We start from the raw sequence: 23,718 nt of genomic DNA on the forward strand, positions 1-23,718 counted from the left end.
TCCTTCGTGTGACAATAGACTTAACGAAGCACATTACCGTATAATAGAAACTTTTACATTGAAGAAATGTGGCAGGGTATTATGTTACCAAGAGAACTCGTTTATACCTGCGTTTATCTATACGAGACAATGACAAAGAAATAAACGGGTCTGTTTTATTTCTATACTGTACTGTCGTTAAATAATTCTTATATATTTTACAAACTGTGTGTGTCATTGATATTATTACTTTTATCAAGGAAGTAAGGTAGTACTAATTTTCTATTTGCTTTTCTCGGTAAACATAATTTGAGATGCTTCAGTGATATAAATTAGTCTCTGTAGTATTAATGGTATATTCGAACAAATAACATCAATTTATTTTATGATTCATCGCTTTTAAACATACAACAGTAGAGTTTACAACTTTACAAATTCAAATATGGCGGGCAAACAATTAATCTGTTTTATGTTATACAACAGAGAGACTTATTTAAAAATAAATGATAGAATGCTATCGTATAGCAATTTTTTAATATATGTATAATATTTTTATCTAATATTTTTCTAAATATTGTAATCTTTTTTACGTAATATCATAAAAGTATTTTGTATCGATACAAATTTCCGGTTTTATTGTAAATTCAAATTTAAAAAAGGAAGTCTATTACTTCCTATACAAGTTTTAAATTTACAATCAAAATTTGGATTATATTTTAAGAGAAAAATTAAATTAGTTAGTTCATTTTCTATATTTTATAATAATTTTTATGGGAAAGTCAGTTAGTTTTAAATGTCAGCATTAAGATTACGAATTCGCTAAAATACAATTTACTGAATTTGATTTTTAGGAAATACATGGGGAAAAGCGAGGAAAAATTCAGGTAAAAACCGGTATGCCCGATGATTGCTGGCATTGCTGTCTTTTTCTTGGTTCCTATTAACTTCTGGCCTACGAATCAGGTCTGTCGCCGGCATGGGCTTAAGAATGCAAACACGTGGACTAAGCGGTTCTCTGATTCGTAGATTCGACGAAATCACGTGAAGCGCACGAGGTTGAAAGGACGCATGCGCAGCAGGAACATACCGACTTATCGGCGACCTGGTGTCGGATGGATGAGACGCTAGACGCCGGTGTATTCAGACGCGGTTGAAACGAGGACGAGGTTAAGTCGCGCGGTTTGCGTCGGCAACCAGCAATAGAGGTATCTTTAAAACCTCTTGCGTCGAAAAAATAAATCCACGGAAATAATCCGTAAGTGTCACATAAGAAACAAAAAATAGAATGAATCGAAATTCGTGACCATTCTAAACCGGTACAAGCGATGTACGACATCGTTTCTATCGCGTAAAAATCATCCATACGTTTCGGTAATTTATAGTAGATTCGTATAGTAGTTCTGATCAGTTTTTCGTGTTTTTTGTTAAATAAATTACGCGAGAAAATTTATTCACGTACTACGATGTGTTCGGTTCGGCTATCTTAAAGAAGATGATCATGAGCTCCTGTCACTTTTGAAATTAAAGATTTTGAGAAGAACCTGTACAACATCCCTGAAGACAATTAGAAAAACCACGAGTGTATAGAGGTCCAGCCTTTCATCCCACTTTCCAGTGGAACTGTTTCTAAGTCATAACAATACAAGTAAGCAACTATTCTTTTATTATTATTATGTATTATTTTTTTACTCGAATTGTATTCTCTCACCGTGCAATACCTAATTCGTAAACTGACATTTGATAAACTCAATTGAAATTATTGAAATTATTGAAATTATTGAAATTATTGAAATTATTGAAATTACGATGGTTTGTCGCATTATACGTAATTTATTTATGTACATTGCAGTGCACGTATACGCAACAGCGATCGAATTGGCGCATTCGCGACAATTTCTTATGTAATAGAAATACGTAGAGTTACACAATTTGCAACGCTATGCAGCTATAATTTTAGATAAAGTTCAATTGTAGTCTGGTCCGATGATCTCCTTATTAATAGTATTATCTTTCACGCGAAACAGACATCTTTGTTTACAAACAAACTTTGCGATAACATACGCGGAGAATGTTAGAAATGTCAGACGGGAAAAGTAAACGGCCGGTTTATCATTGCGTTTTATTATCTTACATAAATGAATCGTGATCGTTTGCTAAATTTAACCAGTTAATAGCGTTACATGGAAACAGTAGGAAAAACGTACGCGTGCGGGTTCCTCGCGAAACACGTGCGTTAGATAAGTGACAGGAGAAAATGAAAGTATTGTATGGAAGAGATGCAAAAGCTGCTGCTGTTGCTCGCTTATCTACGTTTCAAAGAAATGCTTTTATCGTGCAACAAAAAAAGGAAATTGACATGACCGATTAGCGGTTATAACTGGGAAGAACATTATTAGCAACGTTATTGTTTAATCTTCTTGGACGTTTTGAATGACGCGAAAGAGGGATCGATTAGCTGGCTCCTGACCTCGCGACAACGGAAATGAATAAATATCACTGGCGACTTATTCTTTGCCGTTTTTTTCTTTCTTTCATTCTTCTTACCGATTACTTCTACATATTTTTTAATTCTTACGATTCAAGAATGATTCTTTCGAAATTATTTTCATAGGATATTAATAGAATTAATGAAAATATGTTAAACACAGTATCTGATTGGGAGTGCGTTCGAAGCTTGACCAATTTCTTCTGGTAACCGGCTTGACTGCTCTTTCAAAAGTACACTTTGTTCGTTTTTCCTTATGCGAATGCACGCGTGCTTCGTACTTGGTGCCCCCGCATCAAGCATACTCGTATTTTCCGGTCACTCGTCTTTCGTCTCTCGTAAACGCCTACTTGCAGGGACAATTATTATTATACGAACACAAAACTAGTTGTTCGCCGCGCATATATAGAATTCCTACACGTGTGCTGCAATAAATATACATATAGGTATGTACGTACTTCCGGAGAAAGCGCAGAGAAAACCTTGCAATTCGCATCACTTTACTAGATGCGTCCTGCAGGTATTTACTTACCTGTCTCTGCATATTTCAAGAAATTTCAAATGACGAGTAAACGCGTTACATGAATATTTGCATTTTCTACTAACAGCTACAAAGTTTATGTTTACATAGCAGAATTATTTATTGTGAATGAAATAAATCAATTGATAAGTTTCAGACAAGGTACGATACATTGCCGCAGTGAACGTACCGTAGAGTTTGTTGCTCCTTTGATCGTGAGTCTTACGTAATACCTGTTCGTTTTAAATGTACCGATTATTTGATTTCGAAGGCTACACGTGACTCATGAATGATGCGATACGTCTACCGTTTTGTCTATTTAAACTTGAACGATATATGTATATGATTTCGATTGTTACTGTTAACTTAATCCTGGATTTTTTTCAATCAGCGTCAATTTAAATCCTAAATGATATATAGAATATTAACTAAATTCGGACAATGATGTTATCTTTTATTATAATAGATAAATTGAATTTAGCAACTGGTTAATTAGAATGAAGTTAGGAAAGAAATTATTTGTACATACATACATACATACATACTTATATGTATACGTTACGTTACGTTGTATATGATTTATGATAGTACTTGTAGATTGATGTATCAACGCTTCACGGTTTATTGTTCCACATATAAATCAGTAAGAGTCAAGAGGCTATCGTCTTCACCCATGCTTGAAGAATCCTCAATGTTTCTTTAAGTAATTATACCCTAAACGCGATTTATCGTTATCGGTAGCATAAATTTAGAACTACAACCGTGGCTGGTGGGTATTTTAATACCGCATTTTAATTTTTATCAGTTGTAAAAGATCCGTTGGCAAATTGTCACGTGTATTCTAGTAATCTTGCAATGATATTGATCGCCTCGTGAAATATTGAAATTCGAGGAAAAGATTGAAGTTTAAACCCTCTATAGATTTCGATACGTTCGAATTCGGATTATCTTACTTATCGTTAGTTCCTTCTATCGATATCGATACATAGGCGCACACACACACACAATATGTGTCATCTCATAGCGATCTATAACGCTATGCAGATTGCATATTTGTAGTTTCGGCGATTGAACTTTGTCCGGTAAGATTCCGCGCTGTCGAGGGTGGTGTAGTAGTAGCAGAAACACGACAATTGATAACGACAAAGGACCGACCTCAATGGCGCCTTCGATAGCTGAGAATTTTTATAACTTCTCTTATTAACTTTGGGGGGGACGTTGCTACTAATCATGGATAATCGGATAATAAAATGCTTTTATAACACGTGATAGGTTCGTGGTATGGCAACTGATGCTTTCGACGCGACGCGACGCGACGCGACGCGACGCGACGCGCACGTGATTGAGAGAAAGTTTTACGGGCCTCCTGATTATTATTATTCTACTTTTGTATGCTTAGCTTTTAGATTACTCAGATGACCGAGGGAATTGTGCCAAAGCTTTTTATAACTCAATTCATGATATTTTCATTTAAACTAAAAGATTAACCCATTCTTCCTGTTTCACGGTATAGAATCAGATAATGATTTATTACACGTTCGTCTTGATTGATAAACAACCGTGTTCAAGGATGAATAATATTAACACATATTTCTCAAGGCTGTTCTTCAATGGTCCACAGTCGTCACGAGGCGACAGACAGTCGCGCGCTATAAAAAGAAGATATTTAAATTTTGCGAACAGGTTTCACCGCTCTGTCTTTTACTATGTAAATACGTACAACAGTAAGTTTGATATTCCTTTTTTCCCCACTCTTGTATCGCGTATTTGCTAAAAGTAAACTAACGAAAAGAATTCCTTTGGACAGCGCAGAATCTTTCTTTCGACGCGAAACATGCGTAAACAATTCCAGTGGAATTTCTGCGAAAACGTGACTATTATGCAGAAAGCAAACAACGATAAACGAGAAATAGAATATCCGTTGATAAGAAGACCTCGATTTGCCTAATGTTAAGTAATAACCGATAAAACAAAATTAACGCATCTTCAGCAATAATCATTCTTTACAGTTTACTACTAGCAATAAGTCGTAATAGTTGTTATCATAGGTCAGGCATTAGGCATGCTCAAAGGTTTCATCTCGTGATCTACACGATCTATTATTCTCCACTTTGACCTTACCTCAGTTTCTTTACGTTACTTATTTACGTTGATAATTGCATAATATGTAAAACTATTTACATTAAATCTTGAACACAACAAGTTTGTTTTTTATTATCGGTCTATTACTTGGTTAACGTAACGGATGATTTTGTAGACCGCGTTAGTTTAATTAACGAGAAAAAGAAATGCATCGAAATCGATCGAAATCGATCGAAATCGATCGAAATTAATGCCAGTTGTTCTTTATCTGACAAACACTGGTTCGTTGAAAGTTGATAAAGACGAATCTCTCAATATTTTCCAATCGGCACATATTTTCCTTGTAACGCTTATTACCTAATATTAAAATTGCCTCAAATTGTAAACTACTTTTCAACGCGTATCTACATATGTACTTTTTAAATTCTTCTGTATCGTATCTATATTCTAAGGAATTATAACTAAGTAATTAATTAATTAAATGTTAATTAATTATTCTGTAAAAGTTTATCGTTCGTTGTATTATCAATTATTGACGTTTCCGGTTTCTCCATTTTGCGAAATTCCTGTCCATCTACGATAAGTCAAGGACTCGTATATTTTCTGCTTTTATCGAACTAATCGTAGTTTAATTCCGTGACTCCTAATAACCTGCGACCTCTTCTTATCGCGGACGGTTGATAGTAATTAACTACGATAGAAGTGAATTTCATTATAATTGAAACGATTGTATTGAAACGCGTTTCTTGTAACTGCAACGCTTATTAGATAAGACAAGTAAGTAGATAATCAATATTCACTGTACATAAAGTGTCTTACGATCGTTCTTAGCGTAGATGAAAAATTATGTATTTTTTTTATCACCGAAAGGTAATTATAAGTAGCCTTTACAACATAATTTCATATCCATAATCCATAAATATATTATAATAAAAATATTAACTGCAGAACCTCGCCGTATTTTCAAGATTCTAAACGCGTAATATGGATCTATCTGTACAGGAATGTTTCGAGGAGGGAAAACTAAATGCATACACGTACGATACTAAACAAATACAGCATGGTCAGGAAAAAGTGAAACGAAGATCAGGTTACCTTTGGATCCGCCAAGCGTTTATTTTAAGCCGTCAGAGAGCCGGTGACTAGACGCCACACGATTTCTATGTATGCACCTACTTATGTATTATGTAGACTTACGCACACACGTGTGTGTGTGTGTGTGTTGTCTCGTGTCCCGATCTCACGCAGCTTTACGATTCATTTTAGTAACCCTTTATTTACTATGCGCTCACAGGTCGATAACCGTGTCCTTTGGTTTCTTCGAAAATCTGAACGGATTCTATGTTAACGACGTTTTTCGATGATCGGTGTTGGAAAGATTCGTGTACCCTAAAAGCAAGACGATTGGATCGGTTCCAAGGGTGTAACGCATGTCAGTATACATATATGTGTATGTACTAAATTTAAATCGTTGTACGATTCGAAATAGCCGAATGCAACGACTGCGACGACTGCGACGACTGCACATTTTTCTCTGACAAACATGAACATATTTTTTCTATGACGACGAAGGCGTTAAAACTTGTTTGCGGTTCGGCTTTCGACCATCTCAATATCGGTCAATTCTTTCAATGCCAAATTACTAATTATATTAAATTAACGTCGTTCGATAAGCGGCTGACTTATCGGGGTAAGCTAAAAAAAGAACGGAGACAGACATGTCGTGAAAAATAGTGAAATTGAAACAGATAGCTGGCTCACCCTGTTGTCTTGGTCGCATGTATGATTCACTAACAAGATTATTATAATTCCGTTCCCAGGCTAAATGATGAATTATGAAATATCCAGGAAAAAAGAATGCATCGTCCACGCGTGTATTTCTTATCGATTAATATGTACTCTGTTAGAACAACGATTTTATCTCTCTCTTTCTCTCTGTTTCATAAATATTTAAAGGAGAAAAATTTACGTGACCTTTACGTAAGCCGACGAGTTTCTCGCGTAATCATTTTTCGAATTCAACGATTCAATTTCAAATGCAAACACTGTTCTCTACACTCCACTAAATAATTGCAGAATAATTCATCTTTGCCTCTGTTGTTACGTGGAATAATCCAATATCAACTGTCTTATTTTATTTTATTTTATTTTATTTTATTTTATTTTCTTGATATATTCTTTTTATAATATTTTTCTTAAAAGTATGCCAAAAAAGTATGCTGGTTTCTTTTTGCTAGTTGATTTTGTAAACGATGGCGCCTCGAGGATAAAACAAGACCAAGTGTTATCAGCGAAAACGGAGATTTTTATGTCAAAAAATTGATACCGATGTTATCGCGAAAAAACGTGTCTTACATCAAGTAGGCCTGAAAATGGAACGTAAATATTGTTAATTACTTTTGATATAGCTATGATTAAATTGTATTACATATGTATAACAGTTGACGATATCTCGAATCGATCGAACAACTTTTAGGTTCATCTAACATCGTTGCGTAATAAAGAGATGTCTGAAATTTGGTAAACACTTGTGGCCTATTACAAATTGACATTCGGACTTTAATCACACAGAGTGTTACCCTTTTATCAAGCTTCAATTTTGCTTGGCAAATCTTGTATAAATATACATATAGTGGACCGATCTAATTATTTATTTGCACTCTTTCATACGTAATTTACTCCGTTCTTGGAATGTGTTTGCCCCTCTCCCCATAAAATTAATCGTTTATCGGTTGCAAAACAATTATTATGCAAGAACTTGAAATTTGAAATACATATAACGATAACTGGAAATTTTCGTTCCAGGACATTGAGAATGTTATTGTCTTCGGGTTAAGAAGTTAACGAGACGTATCGTTCGCATTGATATAAATAATAAGAATTGGCGCGTAAAAATTTGAAACGACACGAGCGATGTATGTAAATATGATGTCGGAACAGTAAGTCGAAAGCGTTACCGCGCAGAAAATATGATAAATCTGTTACCTTTTCTTTTTTTCGGATTTTTCCCTCTCTGCTTTTCTGTTTTAACAGACCATGCAGTTTGACCCTGGTAGCTCGTTGGCGTAACGATAAACAATGAGAACTGCTTGCTTTGACCTCAACCTTTTGTTATTCGTGACATCGCATCGGTGGACAGTATTATGCGTAAAACTTTGCTTCTCGTTCAAAATGTCTTATTTTCCTCTATGTTCATCATTAGAGATGAATATGTATGTATCAAATTATCAACAAACAACAATTTCATTATAACGAAATAAACACGTAATGCTGTTGAAGGAATAATGTTTGGAGGTAAACAAAAGAGTATAGTGTAATTTTGTTTATGAAAACAAGATATCACGATAACTGTTTATTTATTTATTTATTTATTTATTTTTTATAGAAATACGATAAACCCCCCTTTCGTTGTGTTACGATCGTTCGTGTTTTGACTAACAATAAGGAAAATAATAAGGAATAGTAAGAACAGTTTAAGATAATAAGTAGCTGAAAGTTGAAGCATCCGACTTTGCGATACCGGTTGATTTTCTTAGTGGTGTATGCGTACTTGGTTCCGGTCTGGTACACCTACAGTCTGGTTTGCGAGCAAGTCTCTTTCGAGACACAAGAGAAGAGGAGACTATTGCCACATTTAAAAGTCGTAATTCCACTCCTGGAGTAACATGACCATGCACACCTATCCTAACGCGTAAAACACTTTATCATAATAAACTGGTAGAAAATACTTTTCTTGCTTATTTTCTTTGATCGGTAAGCGAAAACGTTTTTATTCATTTATCGGTTGTTTACGCAAACACGAACAATAAAGTAGTCAGTCATTATTCGCTTGTAATTATTGTCAAACGATGAAAGTGTAAAGACTTGTCTACTCCATGAAACAGTTTCACAAATCTTGTCGAGGAAAAGCTCGATGTTTTGGTAACAAGTTTTGGTCAACTCGTTGAGTCAGTATTCTGGAATAAGGGATAATAAAAGTTCATTGAAAATAATAAAGGGAACGTTGTGTGCAAATATTTGTCGGTACGAGGAGAGCATAAGTCAATTTTTCCTTACTTATTACGAAAGACAATGATTCACGTGATCCAACGTGATCTCATTCTGATGACGAAATTTTTGGCAAACTTTGACGCACGTTCCTGACTATTAAAAGTTTCACAGTAAACCGTTGAAGTAATACAAATTCGAATTTTGCAAGCATTAACTACCTAATAATACTGTGCAAAGTGAAATTGACCTTCACAATAACCTGTTAGTTTTAACGAAGAATCCGGTTAACAAAATTAGTAAGCAAGGGTAGTAATACATATAAGCAAGAATAATATAAAACTGTTTTTCCGTTCCAGGCCTAAATGTGTTCCATAGCAATGCCAACCGAGCTGCTTCTGGGGCATAGTCCTCCAGTGTACAGCCCGCTTCTGTACAGTCCCCTGGTAGTAACGGCACCACCGATTACCAGCAGGTCGGTGCCACCCAGGATCAGGCCATGTCTGTCGTCTGGTTCCCTGGCTATCGATAGTATACGAAACAACAACGATGGCAATAATAAGCAGAAAAAGAAGGTGGTGTTTGCTGACGATCGTGGCCGTCCTCTTACTCAGGTATTCCTCCTTAATCCCTACAACGCGAACCTATTCAATTTTGTCTACAGCAAAGACGGTCTTCCTGTTATTATTTCGAATTGGATTAATTCATACTTTTCTTTACCTTTTACCCTTCGATAGGTCCGGGTAATGTCGGAACCTAGCAACGTACCACCACTTTGGAGTACAGCATACCTGTCCGGATTAACTGGACGACTTTTAAATTCAAAAGTAGAAAATGACGAGCCCAGCGAGCTTATGTCACCGTGGCAAGTTACGTTTCCCCAACCAGCCAGCGATTATCTTGCCTTTCGTCGGAAACTGGATCAGGAAAATGTCAGTTTAGAGAACGTGATAGTAAAAGAATCGGAACAGTGCATCGTGGGCACTGTGAAGGTACGAAATTTGGCGTACGACAAGGAAGTGGTGGTCAGAGCGAGCAACGATTCTTGGAAGACCCACGAGGATGTACATTGTACTTACGTTGAACAACCTGGCGTTCCAGCTTTAATTCTTTACGACACTTTCCGTTTTCGATTAACTCTACCATTAACATCGAACGTAGTTGAGTTTTGTGTACGATATCGTACAGATGGCAAGGAATATTGGGACAATAACGACGGGACAAACTATGTCGTTCGCAAAAAGCTGGAGGTACGTAATTAATTTTATTCAACTTCTTTAGTTACTACATAATAGCCTTTTATTGTAACACAAGGCGTGAAAGTTTGTTCGTGAAAATGTTTCATCTATTTAATAACAGTATGCATCGCATAGAGAAAGGCCCGTATTATCCATTAGTTAAGGTCGTATTGTCTGACCCTTATAAACTCAGGGTTATAATCTTCAAGGCTTTGGAATATCCCGGAGGCGGTGATGTCCACAGTAGGGGCTCCTTCATTCCACTTGATTCTTCCACTACTCGAACCAATTTAATACACACCGAATTTTTATTCCTGATCTCTGTGAAAAGTAAAGAAAGACTCTATTAGACGATATTATCTCTATCCGTTATCGTATAAAATATTTTTTCAATTTCTTCTATTACAGCCTAGGGCACCACCGAAAAGGTACGATATTCTGACAACTTCCTGTGACGGATTCTCGAGCAACGGTGCACGGGACAACATAACTCGAATCACAGACGCGACAAGAGCGAATATGCGCACATGGAGCGAATTCGCGTCCTGGCAGCATCTTACAAACGACACCCCGTACTGGTGAATCTTCTTCAAGGACTCTCGTTAAGCGATGTACGAAGTCGTACGAATTCTTCCAGTTTACTTGGTTAATCAGCGAGGCGTAGATCACGCGGGACGAGGTGTTCTCACTACGTACACAACACGACACACGGAAAAGGATGGTGTGTCACGACTGGACACCAGGAATAGGGGAACGGAGAAGAGAATATTGACGAAAGAAGGGAAGCAATCAATTACGATTCATTTCACTTTGTAAAAGGACATGCTTGCGCGGAAGGGATACATAATCGGAGCTCGATAGCGCGGAACATATGGGAAGGAGGCAATGGTCGCGTTACATTTATGGTAAGTTGATCCTTACTAGACGTTCGTGTCGCTACGGTATTTTTTCCTTCTATATGTATATTCTTGTTAACGCGTTGAATGACAGATTAATTTCATTATGAATATTATATACACTCTAATCAATATAATTCTGTAATTTCATTTGTAATGTCATCGTTGTTTTATAGTGTTTAAAGTTTAGATGAATTTGCATACTGCCATCATTTCTCTTCACAAGAATGTGTCTGTCTGTGTATACTTAAACTTTCTCTCTATAAATAACAATCTGCCGTGGTGCGACGATAACAGTCGCGACCGGCGAGTCGCCTGACTCTAATCGCCTTAACTAAAGGTTCTTTAAACCACGCGTGACACGATACGTTTATTTCTTCGTCTTCCTCTTCGTCTCTTTGTTTTCACGAAAAGAAGGGTCTTTTTACGTTCGTTAAGTTAGCTTTTTATATTCCATATAACAAAATTTATATGAAATAATTTATCGCTGTTGAATATTTGATAAATTGAAAATTTAGTTAAGAAACGCAAGTTCACACAAGTGTAAGAGTGACACTTTTACATTCTACAGGCGAGGACACTTGCCTTCGCCGAGTGCGAATGAACTTCTTTCAGGTCATGCAGCTTCAATCAAATATATAGTATGTACTTATACATATGTTCTTATTAAGAAATTGGCTGTACTTCATCACTTTCGGTTTCGCATGTGTAACTTATTAAATATTTCAACCATGACGATAATTTAAGAGATCGCCTTGAGCGATCTTATAGATCACAAACGATTTCATGGTCAAAAGAATAAGTTGGCGAATCCTTGGCCTACTGCCAGGCGACTGACAAATGTGAACGCACTGTACGTGCAAATAAACGTAAAGTAGTTTGATATGTTGAAAATATACATCTCTGATTTATACGAGGCTTCTAGTTGAATTTAACATAAATAAAATCGTGTTCGATTTGACTGTGGAGATGATCGTGAAGAAAGCTTGCAAAATCCAGATGTTTCTGTCCACACGCATTACCCTACATTCTAAGATAGCCAAGTTGACCTATATTTGTACGTTACCGTCGTATCGCTTGTGCTGTGCTAAAATTTTTTGCTCACAATTATAACAAGTTCGCACACATAAGAAAAGAATTAGAGGAAACGTTATTAGGAAGTATTCGCAATATGTACAGAGAGATGAAATGCAATTCATGAAAGTGAGCTACAATGTAAGAATACTTGTACACACTTGGTACATACCGGTTAAGGCGTGGTTAAAAAGTGGTAGTACAGGATCATGTATGTGTCTTGTGGTGCGTTGCAGTCATGCCATACCACGCCTTGCGAGCTCTGTAAAAACTTTAAGATGTCTAGACGTGTGGGCTGACTGGATATTGTCGACTACCCTGTACCAGGACCGACTTGTTAACACTATATATTCATACTATCCAAAGTATTAGCTTTCGTGGATTAAAAATTCTTTCCCTTAAAGTTTCAAGTCAATAAAAATTGTCGTTTTAACAAGGTTTAACTCTATATAATGAAAGTTAATTAATTTACATTCACTAGATTGCGTAAGGATGACTTGTATAGATAAAAAATCGTAATTTTACAAACGTGATAAAATGTTTTAATTGCGTCATTGATCAATTAAATTCTCGCGTGACAGTAAGTAAACAAAATGTAAAAAAAGAAAAAATGATAAAAACAAATTTATATATAAATACTTCAAGAAAAGAAAAAAAAAAGAAGAAGAAGAAGAAGAAAATCTTTTTATATCAATTTACGTATAACGTAATTAAAAACGATTAAGACAAATGTACCAAAACAAAATAATCCCCGAGGAATAATGAATTATCAAAATCAACAAACTTTATCCAATTTACGTAAGACTGTCGTACGTTTCTGCATTAACGATCATTAAATGCATTGGCATAAAAAAGTGGACAGTTAGGCTAGTAATGAAATGTGATTGTGAACCGTGGCGATACGTGTCCTTCGCGCCACTACTTGGCTTGTTAAACAATTCATTATAAAGCGAACAACTACTATAGCTCTTATTTCTCTTGTTTCAGATTGCAACGTGCAGCCATCAACGCGTACAGATAACAGTAGCCGTGCGAGACAACAGAGACAATTCGCCGAGCGTTATTTCAAGATCAGATCAGATCAGATCAGATCAGATCAGATTGGATGGATGATTAGAATTCTTAAAGCTTCCCTGACTCTACAAATTCGAAGATATCGCCATAAACGTCTTCTTCTCGATCGTCATCTTCCTTCTCCTCCTCTTCCTCTTTCCTGGAACTTGGCTGCCATAGCCGAGGATGTCCATCAAGATAAGTTTGCACCTTCAAAGTTGACCAAATCTCGCTGGTCTCGCCCGTTCCTCTTTCTCTTTCTCTTTCTCTAATTCTGTTGTCCCCGTTTTTATGCCTTTCTTTCTTTCTTTCTTTCTCTTTCTTTGCTTATTTTCTCTCTTTCTATCTTTTTCTTTTTCTCTCTCTTTGCCTGTTACTTCTTTCAATTCGTTTCAAACGTCGTACGAATTAAATACCTTTTTCTTTTTGGGCATGATCTTTGGATTATCAACGCGAGGTAACACAACAGCTTAGCTCAACGATAAACAGTAATTAAGAAGGGATTAAGGAAATGAAAAGAGACTACTGCGAGCGGTTTCAAACGCAACGGTCAATCGTCATTGATCATTTTATTAAAAGATCAATGAAAAAAGCTACCTATGATCCGTATTACAAATTTATTTATATCGACAATATGGAATAAGAAATATAAAATAACTGAATGACGGTATCCTTAATAATAATTATTATTGTATATTGGTTATGGCGGTCAACAAGATTGTGTTATTATATGCGTGACACGTTGCAAATGTAACCGCTCGCAGGAACAATTATAAAAGTAATTTGTTTCCGTGAAAGTAATACCGTATCGTTACCGTAATTGTATATAGGTGTAATTATAAGAGAAGAAAAAAGAAAGGCCCGTTACCTTCCGATGCGGGGAATTACTATATGTTTTTGTTATTTCACCGGTGCTAACTGCTGTCTCTTTATTCAAATGATTTACGGAATAACAACGTAAAGAGGCTAAAGTTACACGCGATGTTATTACGTTTGTATCAATCTCGTATTGGTTGTTATCGTCTGATAAATTGGTATCAGTTACCACGGTTATAGAAATAGTCTCCTCGCGTGTCTCGATTTCTGTACGACAAATTAGCTGACAATTAGGCGCGTCGATACACTCTCTCTTCGTGTGTACAATCTTTTCTTATAATCTTCAATTTCATAACGTTCATTTTATGGATAACTTAACGTCGTGCTCGTATCGTGGACACTATTAATTTGTGATCAGATGTTTCCATGGACAGGCTAAAAATAGCACTTAATCAACCAACATTTTATAATCATAATCAAAAATTGAAAAAAGAAACATATTTATATAATTAAAATTTATTTTCAAATAGTTCCGTGACACGTGTGTACTGCCATGAGAAAAAACAAGAAGTTGCACATCTTCATTGAAATTAGGAAAACTTTATCAATAGGAATGAATATTCTTTTTGCTGCATCCCAACTAAGAAATTTTGATTTACTATCTTTCGCTTTATTCTCTGTACTGTTTCTTCACCAAGTACAAATCATCGCATGATGGAATGCATGTCATCGTAGTATATCTTTATGTACGACCAGTTCGTATGTGAAACAGTACATGCACTCCCTCCTTTGACTTTTCTTGCCTCAATTGTTGTATTCGAATAAACACTCAGGAAACGAGATTTTCTTTGCAGGGACGTTGGCGTGTGATGATGACGATTATCTCGAGATTGCGAGGAAAAGGACTGCGGGAAAGGACTCAGGATAGGAGGGAGGGCATCGAATTATAGTGTATACGGGTGCGATTAGGGATCCTTTCAAATCTGGGAACCACTGGAAAACTGACTACTACTACGACGACTACTACTACTACTACTACTACTACTACTACCACCATCGCTACTACTACTGCTACTACTTTAGAAGCTAATCACACGATCCAGCTTAGATGTCTTTCAGTCAATTTTTGCCTACTATCAACAACACCCAACCTCACTGAAAGGAGAGCAGTCTCTTCATTGTTGATGCCCTCTGTGTAAAATGTATATCGAAGTTCAACTATCTACTGGACATAGAACAATAGGATCTTGATAATGATTGTTCTCTGAACACGACACTTCTGCTTTCTTTTTTTAACGTCGTTGTAATTCTCAGAGTCACAAGACTCTTTCAGGTCTCGTTTTATACGGTCCTTTGTTTTATACGCTCCTATCAGATTTACATATATTTAAGATCCCTCTGTGATGTATCTTTCTTATTAGACTTTGTGAAATTTCCAGTTACGAATGTGTGATTAATTTAAAACGATTCCTAGAGAGTCTTTAACTCTGCTCAAAATTGTTTAATAATAGATTTTGAAATGCAAGTTAGTAATTTATAGGACAACCAGAGACGATGACTTTTGGAGTTTTCTTTCTATATCAAAAATTGAAAGGACGTACAGGGAATATGTCATAGTAAAATATGTTTGCAGATCCAGCTGTGCCCAAAGTGTTCACCCCCGGTCAATTTATTTTGTACTTAACTCTACTGATTATTCGTCCATTGGTATATTGACCTAATGTTTCTCTATTTTTATAAACAGACAAATTAGTCAAATTAGAATGCAGTAGAAAGACGTATACATATTACACACATGCTTTTATCTCGTTAAGGAACAATCTCTCTCTTTCTCTCTCTTTCTCTTTCTTTTTTTCTCGTTTTTACTTCTCGACAATGTAGTTTTGTACATAAACAAGATTCGACATTTTATTTATCGTAATCAAGCGTTTGTTAATTCCAGTGAAGACAGAGGCAACACTCAGAATGATCTACTTATTGAACTTAAAGTTGTTCCTCGCTGTACATCAATCCCTTCTGTGTCATCATGGTTATTCTCGACAATCTAATACTCTTTTTTTCTTTTTTTTTTGTACTGTATCTTGTACTCGATTCATTCCAGATATTGTACAGAAAATCGTTTGCCATTAATAAAGTAGTTTAGTGAAGGAAGAATATTTCGAACGACTGAATGTACATATATAGAAGAATCAAAATCGAAGAAAAGCAAATTATTCTTCGATAGTTTATTCGTTTATATACTCGTATACGTATGTAAATAATACTGGCTCCTGATATTAATTATTTAAATGGGATTTAATTTAGGTGAAAACAATAACGACTTATATGTTTAATGTCCTTTAGAGTGCAATAGAGCTTTCTTCTTTCTTTCTCTTTCTTTCTTTGTATATATATATGTATATGCATCGCGATATATTGTATATTAATAGCGATAGATAAATCGCAACGAGTTCAACGAACGGAGGGAAGCGCGTTGCACCGGTTTTAATTCGCGTTTCAGCTAGCAGAGTTTAGCAAGCCTTCGAAAACGCCGTTAGGATACTTCCGTGTCACATTGCGTCCAATATAATTAGATGTATTGTGTTCATTTCACGTGAATAACACCGTGCCGAGTAAGCGAATATGTTAAGATAAAATCTACATTTGTACACGCTTAAACTGTTGCGCTGCGCTCGTTTGAAGAAAGGAGAGTTTCAACCAGTACTGTCAAACGTTAAAGTTTAAAAAATTTATCTACTTTAGTAAGCAATCTAGGGAGAGGCCAATACTAGGCGGTACTTGTTGGAATTCTTCAACTATTTTATAGATTAATCGTTTGAATGCTCTCATAACGCGCTCACTTTGTGCTTATCAATTATAAGAATGTCTCAAAGTCAGTTTCAAGAATTATACATATTTTGACACGAACTAGTGGCATTCAAACGGTGAAGTAAATTAGTGCAACGTAAAAAAAGAGTAATCGCTACTACAATACAACAAGGTCGTTACTTAAACCCTGAAGGAGCGATGTACTAACATAAGTGATATAAGGATACTCAGGACCACATACAGTGTTCTGTTTTAAGGGGTTCCATTTTAATACATATTGCTTGGAACACGTTTACACTTTACGAAACATTTCCTAAATTGCTCTTTCATGTACCTTTGCCTCTTGAAGGCTTTCACGACCTTGTTACGTTTTGTGGCGGCGACTATTTTCACGAAGCTCCTTAAGAATAAATTTGCCTAGATATTTAATATAGTAAAGCGAGATTATTAACGAACACACGCATATATATATATACAATATATATATACACACACACACACACACACACACACACAAACGAAATGCGTTATTTAAATGTAGAATTTCCTTTTGAGAGCCGTAAGACTGATAACTTAACGCGGACCGCACAGGCTGTTGTATATATAGTATATTAATAAGATGCGAGGCCGAATTTCCGTAAAGCTTAACGACGCGATTGAAACGTTTTTTTTATTAGAAAATTATACGATCGTTTCTTTTGATCACGTCGATGAGTTTTATTGAAAGTTTTATTCCTCAAATTAGGGCACATCCGGCGTTAAGTTGATTCGTTAAAGTTCGTTTAAGGCTTTGCGAAAATGTGAAAAAAGTTCCCGAAAAGAAATTAATATATCTTGGCTAGTTGTCAAACGTTACTTCGCGTTGTGATTTTTTTTTTTGTTAAATATATGTATTTCTCCCTTTTATTGTATAATAATTGTAATATTTGAAGCCTGAGTATAGTCTAGATAGATTTATGATAATAACAATAATAATAATGTTATCAGTTACTTGATCGATTTTTCTTTTTTTTTTTTTAATTAGTATATAACACGACTGCGAATTTATCATTATATGAACGCGTTTTATTCTTTGTATATGTATACAAACGTCTGTTATTGAAAATTGTAAATATTCTAACGTGTTATGTACTATATATATACAATATATATACACATATATATTTAGAGCGATTAGAAATATTTTTTAGGTGGGAATCATTATGTGCCGTAGAAGTTATTATTCTTAAGATCGCGACAAAAGAGAAATGCGTAAGACGAAAGGTACTAAACTAGATAGGCTTTAGAAATTATGTTTCATTATTGATGATACATATTAGAAGAAAATATATACGTATACACATAAAATTTATTATCCATATTTCGCATTATCTATACTAATATCATCAAAATTAGAAAACACTTTGTTATATCTTTATTTCTTTTCCAGTATTCATTACACGATGATTTATCATTCTGATGACTACTCCAGGAATAAGGATAAATTGTTTTAATTAACGAACATCATTTATCTAAATAAATTTATTAATATAATTAATTACAAATATACGTGTATTTATTCAAAATGAAACACTGTTAGCGTTAACAATTATATTAGCGTCACGATAATCAATTATAGTGCAGTGTATTCAAATACATGATTATTTCCTTCCAAACAACGTCATACGATCCTTTGTATGGGAAATCTCATATCAGATCGGCGCAAATAAAATAAAAAATAATGTCTCGTTAATAAACGTCATAACTTTCTCAAGGTGTTGAAATATTTCTTTTATTGAAAAGTTTTCCTCAATTATGAATGAAAAAATGACATTCGATTACATCATTCAACTTCTTCAATTTTTCTATAAAAAGTTTATGGGTCGCACATCAGCTTCGGGGTCCCTGAAACCCCAATATGTAATGTCGGTATACAGAGCGTTATCGATGCATCGGGGTCTCTGACACCCCAGATACCTATTGACAGTGCTTCGGGGTCCTTAACACCCCAGATACCCAATGCCGGTGCTTCGGGGTCCCTGACACCCCAAGATGTCATGTCAGTATACAGAGAGCGCTATCGATTTTTCGGGGTCTCTGACACCCCAGATACCATATTGTTGGTGCTTCGGGGTCTCTGGCACCCCAAGATGCCATGTCGGTATACAGAGAGCGCTATTGATGCTTCGGGGTCTCTGACACCCCAGATACCACATTGTGGGTGCCTCGGGGTCCCCGACACCCCAAAATGTCATGTCGGTATACAGAGAGCGGTATCGATGCTTCGGGGTCTCTGACACCCCAGATACCATATTGTTGGTGCTTGGGGGTCTCTGGCACCCCAAGATGCTATGTCGGTATACAGAGAGCGCTATTGATGCTTCGGGGTCTCTGACACCCCAGATACCACATTGTTGGTGCCTCGGGGTCCCCGACACCCCAAAATGTCATGTCGGTATACAGAGAGCGGTATCGATGCTTCGGGGTCTCTGGCACCCCAAGATGCCATGTCGGTATACAGAGAGCGCTATTGATGCTTCGGGGTCTCTGACACCCCAGATACCACATTGTTGGTGCCTCGGGGTCTCTGACACCCCAGATACCATATTGTCGGTGCTTCGGGGTCCCTGACACCCCAAGATGTCATGTCGGTATACAGAGAGAGCTATCGATGCATCGGGGTCTCTGACACCCCGGATGTCACAATGTCGATATGCAAAGAACATCATCCCTGCTCCGGGGTCTCTAACACCCCAAGCCATTAACTTACCGACTGCCGAAGGGTCGATTATCGACTGTTGGAAGTTCAGTCGATAAGTCGGTAATTCGTTGAGTAGTTTCCCACGCTTTTGTATAGATGGCGCAGTGTTCGGACTTTAAAAATTTAGGCGGTCTTTTCAAAATATAAGTTTGTCACATAATTATTCTAATAATTTTTCTGAAGTTAGTGGATGATTATTATACCGGTTGTACATACCCTCTGTGTATGTACAAGGCAAATTTCATCATGGGGTGCCTGGGACCCCGAAGTACGGTTCACTCTCTGCATATCGACATGGAGGGGAACTGGAGAATATAATGAGGTAAAAAAAGACAACGAAGAAGTAACAGCCCAAATAACAAGCATCGCAATAAGAGGTGACAGTTAAGCACGTACAGTGTGAAATTTGTTAATCATGGTGTTAAGATTTTCCTTATTAAGAGTGTTATCCTTACTATGCATCTTTCTTCTTTCAACTGGTCCTACATTCTGCAATGGGCAATATGAAGGTAAAAAAGATTCTTTTTTATTTATTTAATACTAACAAAATCATCTTAAATGACCTTGGTTACATAATGCTAAGATTATTCTATTATCCTCATAGCGAGTACAAATTCTCTATAGTAGTATAAATAGTATAATTAGTATAATTTTCAGGTGAATCCTGTAAAATTGATCAATCACCAGGTGTTTGCTCACGTCTGGAACAATGTGCACAGGTTTATGAGGATTTACTAAAAGGGATACCTCCCCAAAGCATGTGCGGGTATTCCTATTTTGATCCTATTGTATGTTGCCCCGTAAATAGGCCAATACCTATACCAACGCCGGCACCAGAACCTGATCCTACTCCAGGAACATTTATTAGCGATAGGGGTGACAAAGCAAGAGCAAGTATGTACATTTTCAGTTTTACCAATATTAGTAATAACTTGTAATTCAAATACCCTCAGGTGTATTACTCTGTATTGCTTCTTCAGAGTTTCAGTTATATGGTGAAGAGAGAAGGAGTATTTATCATTTTCAGGCCTTCAGAGGGTGGCTTTATCGAAACTGTATTATAAAACTGATGCATCGAACCGATGTATGTTTCAGAATGCGAGGAATACTCGAGATCAGTGTACGCGTTCGTAACTCCGCCGACATTAGACGTCAATCGAAAACCCGTAAATGTATCGTTATGTGCGCTGAAAACCCGCAAGCTTATCGTTGGTGGTAAAAAGGCTGAACCAAAAGAATTTCCACACATGGTTGCGGTTGGATTCAATTCCGGGGACGGAGGTATTGCTTGGCTCTGTGGTGGTACTTTGATTTCGGAAAGATTTGTCTTAACCGCGGCTCATTGTACCTATAATTTAAATTTGTAAGTATCTCTATCTTGACATTCATTCATTTCGTTTATACCTAATTCATTCTAATTATTTTATGTTGCAGTAAGGAAGCAACGTGGGTTCGAGTAGGTGATTTGAATCTGGAGAGAACAAACGACGACGCGAAACCGCAAGATATTCAAATTACAGAAAGAATAAGACACCCTTCGTACAAGAAACCTTCTGAATATCACGACATTGCCCTTCTCAAATTAGAAACGAATGTACAGTTCAACGAGTGGGTTAGACCTAGCTGTTTGCCTTATTCTTTACCGGATACCGGTACAGATAATAAAGCAACCGCAACTGGATGGGGACGCGTTGACTGGGGTAAGTAAAAAGTAATAAACAACAAAAGTTAAAAAATAATTTATCAAATACTATTCAGTCTTATTACTTCAGCCGAGGACACATCCAGTGATTTATTAAAAGTTACCATTAACTTGGTACCTACATCAAAATGTAATAGCACCTTTATGAGAGGTCAAAGGGATGCTAAACTTAAATATGGTATTGTGGATGATTGGCAAATTTGTGCTGGTGAACCTGGAAAAGATACTTGTCAGGTATCTAACTATAATATAGATTATATTTTTAACATCATGACTAGTATCATATTATATGTTTAATTTTATATACAGGGTGACAGCGGCGGACCATTAGTTATTTTAAACAACGATTATAACTGTATGTATACTTTAATCGGTGTCACGAGTTTGGGAAAAATTTGCGGTAGCATAATTCCCGGTGTATACACCCGGGTTTATAATTATGTTCCGTGGATAGAAAGCGTAGTTTGGCCAAGCTCGTGATGTATTAAAAAGGAAGATGAAATAAACATATTTTTTATATTGATAACTCTGTATTTTCTTGTTAAATAATAATACATAATAAATTTCTCATGTCTACATTTACAGTTCTTATCTGTGCTAAAATCATAAGAGAAGATTCATAGAAATCTGTAAGCTATCATAATGATTCTAGTTCATAATCCCCAAAGGATTGATGGAGAGAAGTTTAGGTTTGAAGTAGAAATTTCGAATAATATTTGGCATTGATCTCCAGACGCGCAAGCGCCAGCCGGCAGATTATACCTAGTTTTCGTTACACGGTTTCTGCATTCATTCACAGGAGCTAACTATACCGTGGCCATCTATTTTCGTTTGTCCAGAGTCCTGAACCGATCGTGACTAAGGTAAGAATCGTAAGTTTCTAACAAAGCACTGTACACGAAACACATTATTCTTCTTAACGTATGAATGATATCAATACTGCTGCTTGTCTCAGGGGAACAAAAAAATCGTCACCCACGACTTCATATTTCCTGACACACTCACAAACAAAATAAAAAACACTCACCTTATTCAATATCATAAAAATGGACAGTATTTCATTAGGTAGGTGATATTAATTAATTTGTAATCGTAGTCAATTACATTGATAAACATTATAGAGAATATTTTTCTAACAGTACACTAAATCAATGTCGGTCATCCTTGACGAATGTGGAAATGGTACCGGTTCTCCATCGATTTCGAAGGCTGAAGATAACTTGTCCAATAGCGACGGTCCGCTGATCAAGGGGTATGTTTACCAAATTCTATCAACTACATATTTAACCGATGACAATGACACAATGCTTTCAGTTCTGAAAATATTAATCAAACAACAGTCACCACCTCCTCTCGCACCATGTCAATGACAAATGAAAAATTAACAAAACGACGTTATTGTCTGTGGATCTTAACTTTTATTTTGTCGATCATTGGTCTTTGCAATCTTTTCCTTAATATCACTGTCATCGCTGTTCTACGGATCAGTCAAGGAATGGAAGCTATGGAGATGATTCCTGACGAAAATCTTGTCAAGTTTTATGGGAAAACTGACTTGGATAGGGTCAGTTAAATTATAATACTATTTCATACTTTTACCAGTTGTGTTCTATAGATCGTTTGATACCCACAGGTGTGTTTGCAATCAGGTGTTTGTCAAAGCTATGGTGACGAATCAATGGAAGTCTCTGGTGATGAAGCAGGCGTGCAAATAGATGTAAATGGTCAGAGAACACGCGACGAAACGGGTGCAAAAGTCACAGTCTTACCAAATGGAACCTCAATTTCCCAAGTAGAATCTTTTGAGATCAGAGATTCGAGATCTGGAGCTATTTACTTTACTACTGATTTTCCAAATTTCGGTTTACCAGCTGGCGTAGAAAGAATAGACGTTAAACTTGCCGAGACCCACAGAATCACATCACCGGTTAACGAAAGTCTAACTGTAAATTCTGACGATCAAATTTCTATGCAAGGCGCTGAAGGTGCTAGCATGGAAAGCAAAGACATCGTCTGGAGTGCGGATACCGATATCTTCTTAAAAAGCGTCAATGGAAGCATCGTTCTTGACGCCAAAGATGGCGTTTCTATTGACGTTGAAAATATACCTGTAACACCGATGTTTCTGCAAAATTCACCTGGTCACGAACAGTACAAAGTTTGCGTTTGCATGCCACAAGGAAAACTTTTTAGAGTTGCGGTTCGTACAGGTTCTAACAGCCGATCTGTAAACTGTGCTCGTATCAGTAGAACTCCAGAAAATGATCCTTGTTTACGATAGAATCTGTTGTAATTTAATTATTTTACATATCCAACACTGTGTCTAGTGTACGAACAA

General features: G+C 36.3%; 3 protein-coding genes across 10 annotated transcripts; all 3 read left to right on the forward strand.

Annotated features, from left to right (window-relative positions):
• The first annotated feature begins 1,074 nt into the window (after positions 1-1,074).
• Positions 1,075-18,101, forward strand: Gbs-70E (Glycogen binding subunit 70E). 6 transcript variants are annotated; one of them, XM_076691065.1, is made up of 7 exons: positions 1,075-1,234; positions 1,507-1,624; positions 8,100-8,360; positions 9,413-9,667; positions 9,791-10,303; positions 10,700-11,196; positions 13,249-18,101. In XM_076691065.1, exons 4-6 carry the CDS (start codon positions 9,419-9,421, stop codon positions 10,871-10,873), a joined length of 936 nt encoding a protein of 311 aa, XP_076547180.1. In that variant the 5' UTR covers positions 1,075-1,234; positions 1,507-1,624; positions 8,100-8,360; positions 9,413-9,418; the 3' UTR covers positions 10,874-11,196; positions 13,249-18,101. The 6 variants fall into 6 exon arrangements, with proteins under 6 accessions (XP_076547180.1, XP_076547181.1, XP_076547179.1 ...); XM_076691066.1 differs by lacking the exon at positions 8,100-8,360 and having other exon boundaries at positions 13,249-15,332; positions 16,073-18,101; XM_076691064.1 differs by lacking the exon at positions 8,100-8,360.
• A 1,828-nt stretch (positions 18,102-19,929) lies between these two features.
• LOC117610531 (venom protease) lies at positions 19,930-21,956 on the forward strand. Its single transcript, XM_034338065.2, has 6 exons — positions 19,930-20,187; positions 20,336-20,572; positions 20,774-21,041; positions 21,113-21,378; positions 21,451-21,614; positions 21,690-21,956. The coding sequence occupies exons 1-6, from the start codon at positions 20,094-20,096 to the stop codon at positions 21,858-21,860; spliced, it is 1,200 nt and encodes a 399-aa protein (XP_034193956.2). The 5' UTR covers positions 19,930-20,093; the 3' UTR covers positions 21,861-21,956.
• On the forward strand, positions 21,956-23,664 carry Scgbeta (sarcoglycan beta). 3 transcript variants are annotated; one of them, XM_034338069.2, is made up of 5 exons: positions 21,958-22,243; positions 22,336-22,445; positions 22,520-22,632; positions 22,695-22,944; positions 23,014-23,664. In XM_034338069.2, exons 3-5 carry the CDS (start codon positions 22,532-22,534, stop codon positions 23,659-23,661), a joined length of 999 nt encoding a protein of 332 aa, XP_034193960.1. In that variant the 5' UTR covers positions 21,958-22,243; positions 22,336-22,445; positions 22,520-22,531; the 3' UTR covers positions 23,662-23,664. The 3 variants fall into 3 exon arrangements, with proteins under 3 accessions (XP_034193961.1, XP_034193960.1, XP_076547177.1); XM_034338070.2 differs by lacking the exon at positions 22,336-22,445 and having other exon boundaries at positions 21,956-22,243; XM_076691062.1 differs by lacking the exons at positions 21,958-22,243; positions 22,336-22,445 and having other exon boundaries at positions 22,456-22,632.
• Positions 23,665-23,718: the final 54 nt, after the last annotated feature.

Source organism: Osmia lignaria, chromosome 11, assembly GCF_051020975.1.
Source record: "Osmia lignaria lignaria isolate PbOS001 chromosome 11, iyOsmLign1, whole genome shotgun sequence".
In the NCBI taxonomy this organism is placed as follows: Eukaryota; Metazoa; Arthropoda; class Insecta; order Hymenoptera; family Megachilidae; genus Osmia; species Osmia lignaria.

Excerpts from the sequence above, each read along its gene's own strand:
- Gbs-70E (XM_076691065.1), top strand. The coding sequence starts at position 9,419 with ATGTGTTCCATAGCAATGCCAACCGAGCTGCTTCTGGGGCATAGTCCT. Across the intron at positions 9,668-9,790 it reads GTGGCCGTCCTCTTACTCAG|GTCCGGGTAATGTCGGAACC; the intron begins GTATTCCTCCTT and ends ACCCTTCGATAG. Across the intron at positions 10,304-10,699 it reads TCGTTCGCAAAAAGCTGGAG|CCTAGGGCACCACCGAAAAG; the intron begins GTACGTAATTAA and ends CTTCTATTACAG.
- LOC117610531 (XM_034338065.2), top strand. The coding sequence starts at position 20,094 with ATGGTGTTAAGATTTTCCTTATTAAGAGTGTTATCCTTACTATGCATC. Across the intron at positions 20,188-20,335 it reads CTGCAATGGGCAATATGAAG|GTGAATCCTGTAAAATTGAT; the intron begins GTAAAAAAGATT and ends TATAATTTTCAG. Across the intron at positions 21,615-21,689 it reads CTGGAAAAGATACTTGTCAG|GGTGACAGCGGCGGACCATT; the intron begins GTATCTAACTAT and ends TTTTATATACAG.
- Scgbeta (XM_034338070.2), top strand. The coding sequence starts at position 22,532 with ATGTCGGTCATCCTTGACGAATGTGGAAATGGTACCGGTTCTCCATCG. Across the intron at positions 22,633-22,694 it reads GACGGTCCGCTGATCAAGGG|TTCTGAAAATATTAATCAAA; the intron begins GTATGTTTACCA and ends CAATGCTTTCAG. Across the intron at positions 22,945-23,013 it reads GGAAAACTGACTTGGATAGG|GTGTGTTTGCAATCAGGTGT; the intron begins GTCAGTTAAATT and ends TGATACCCACAG.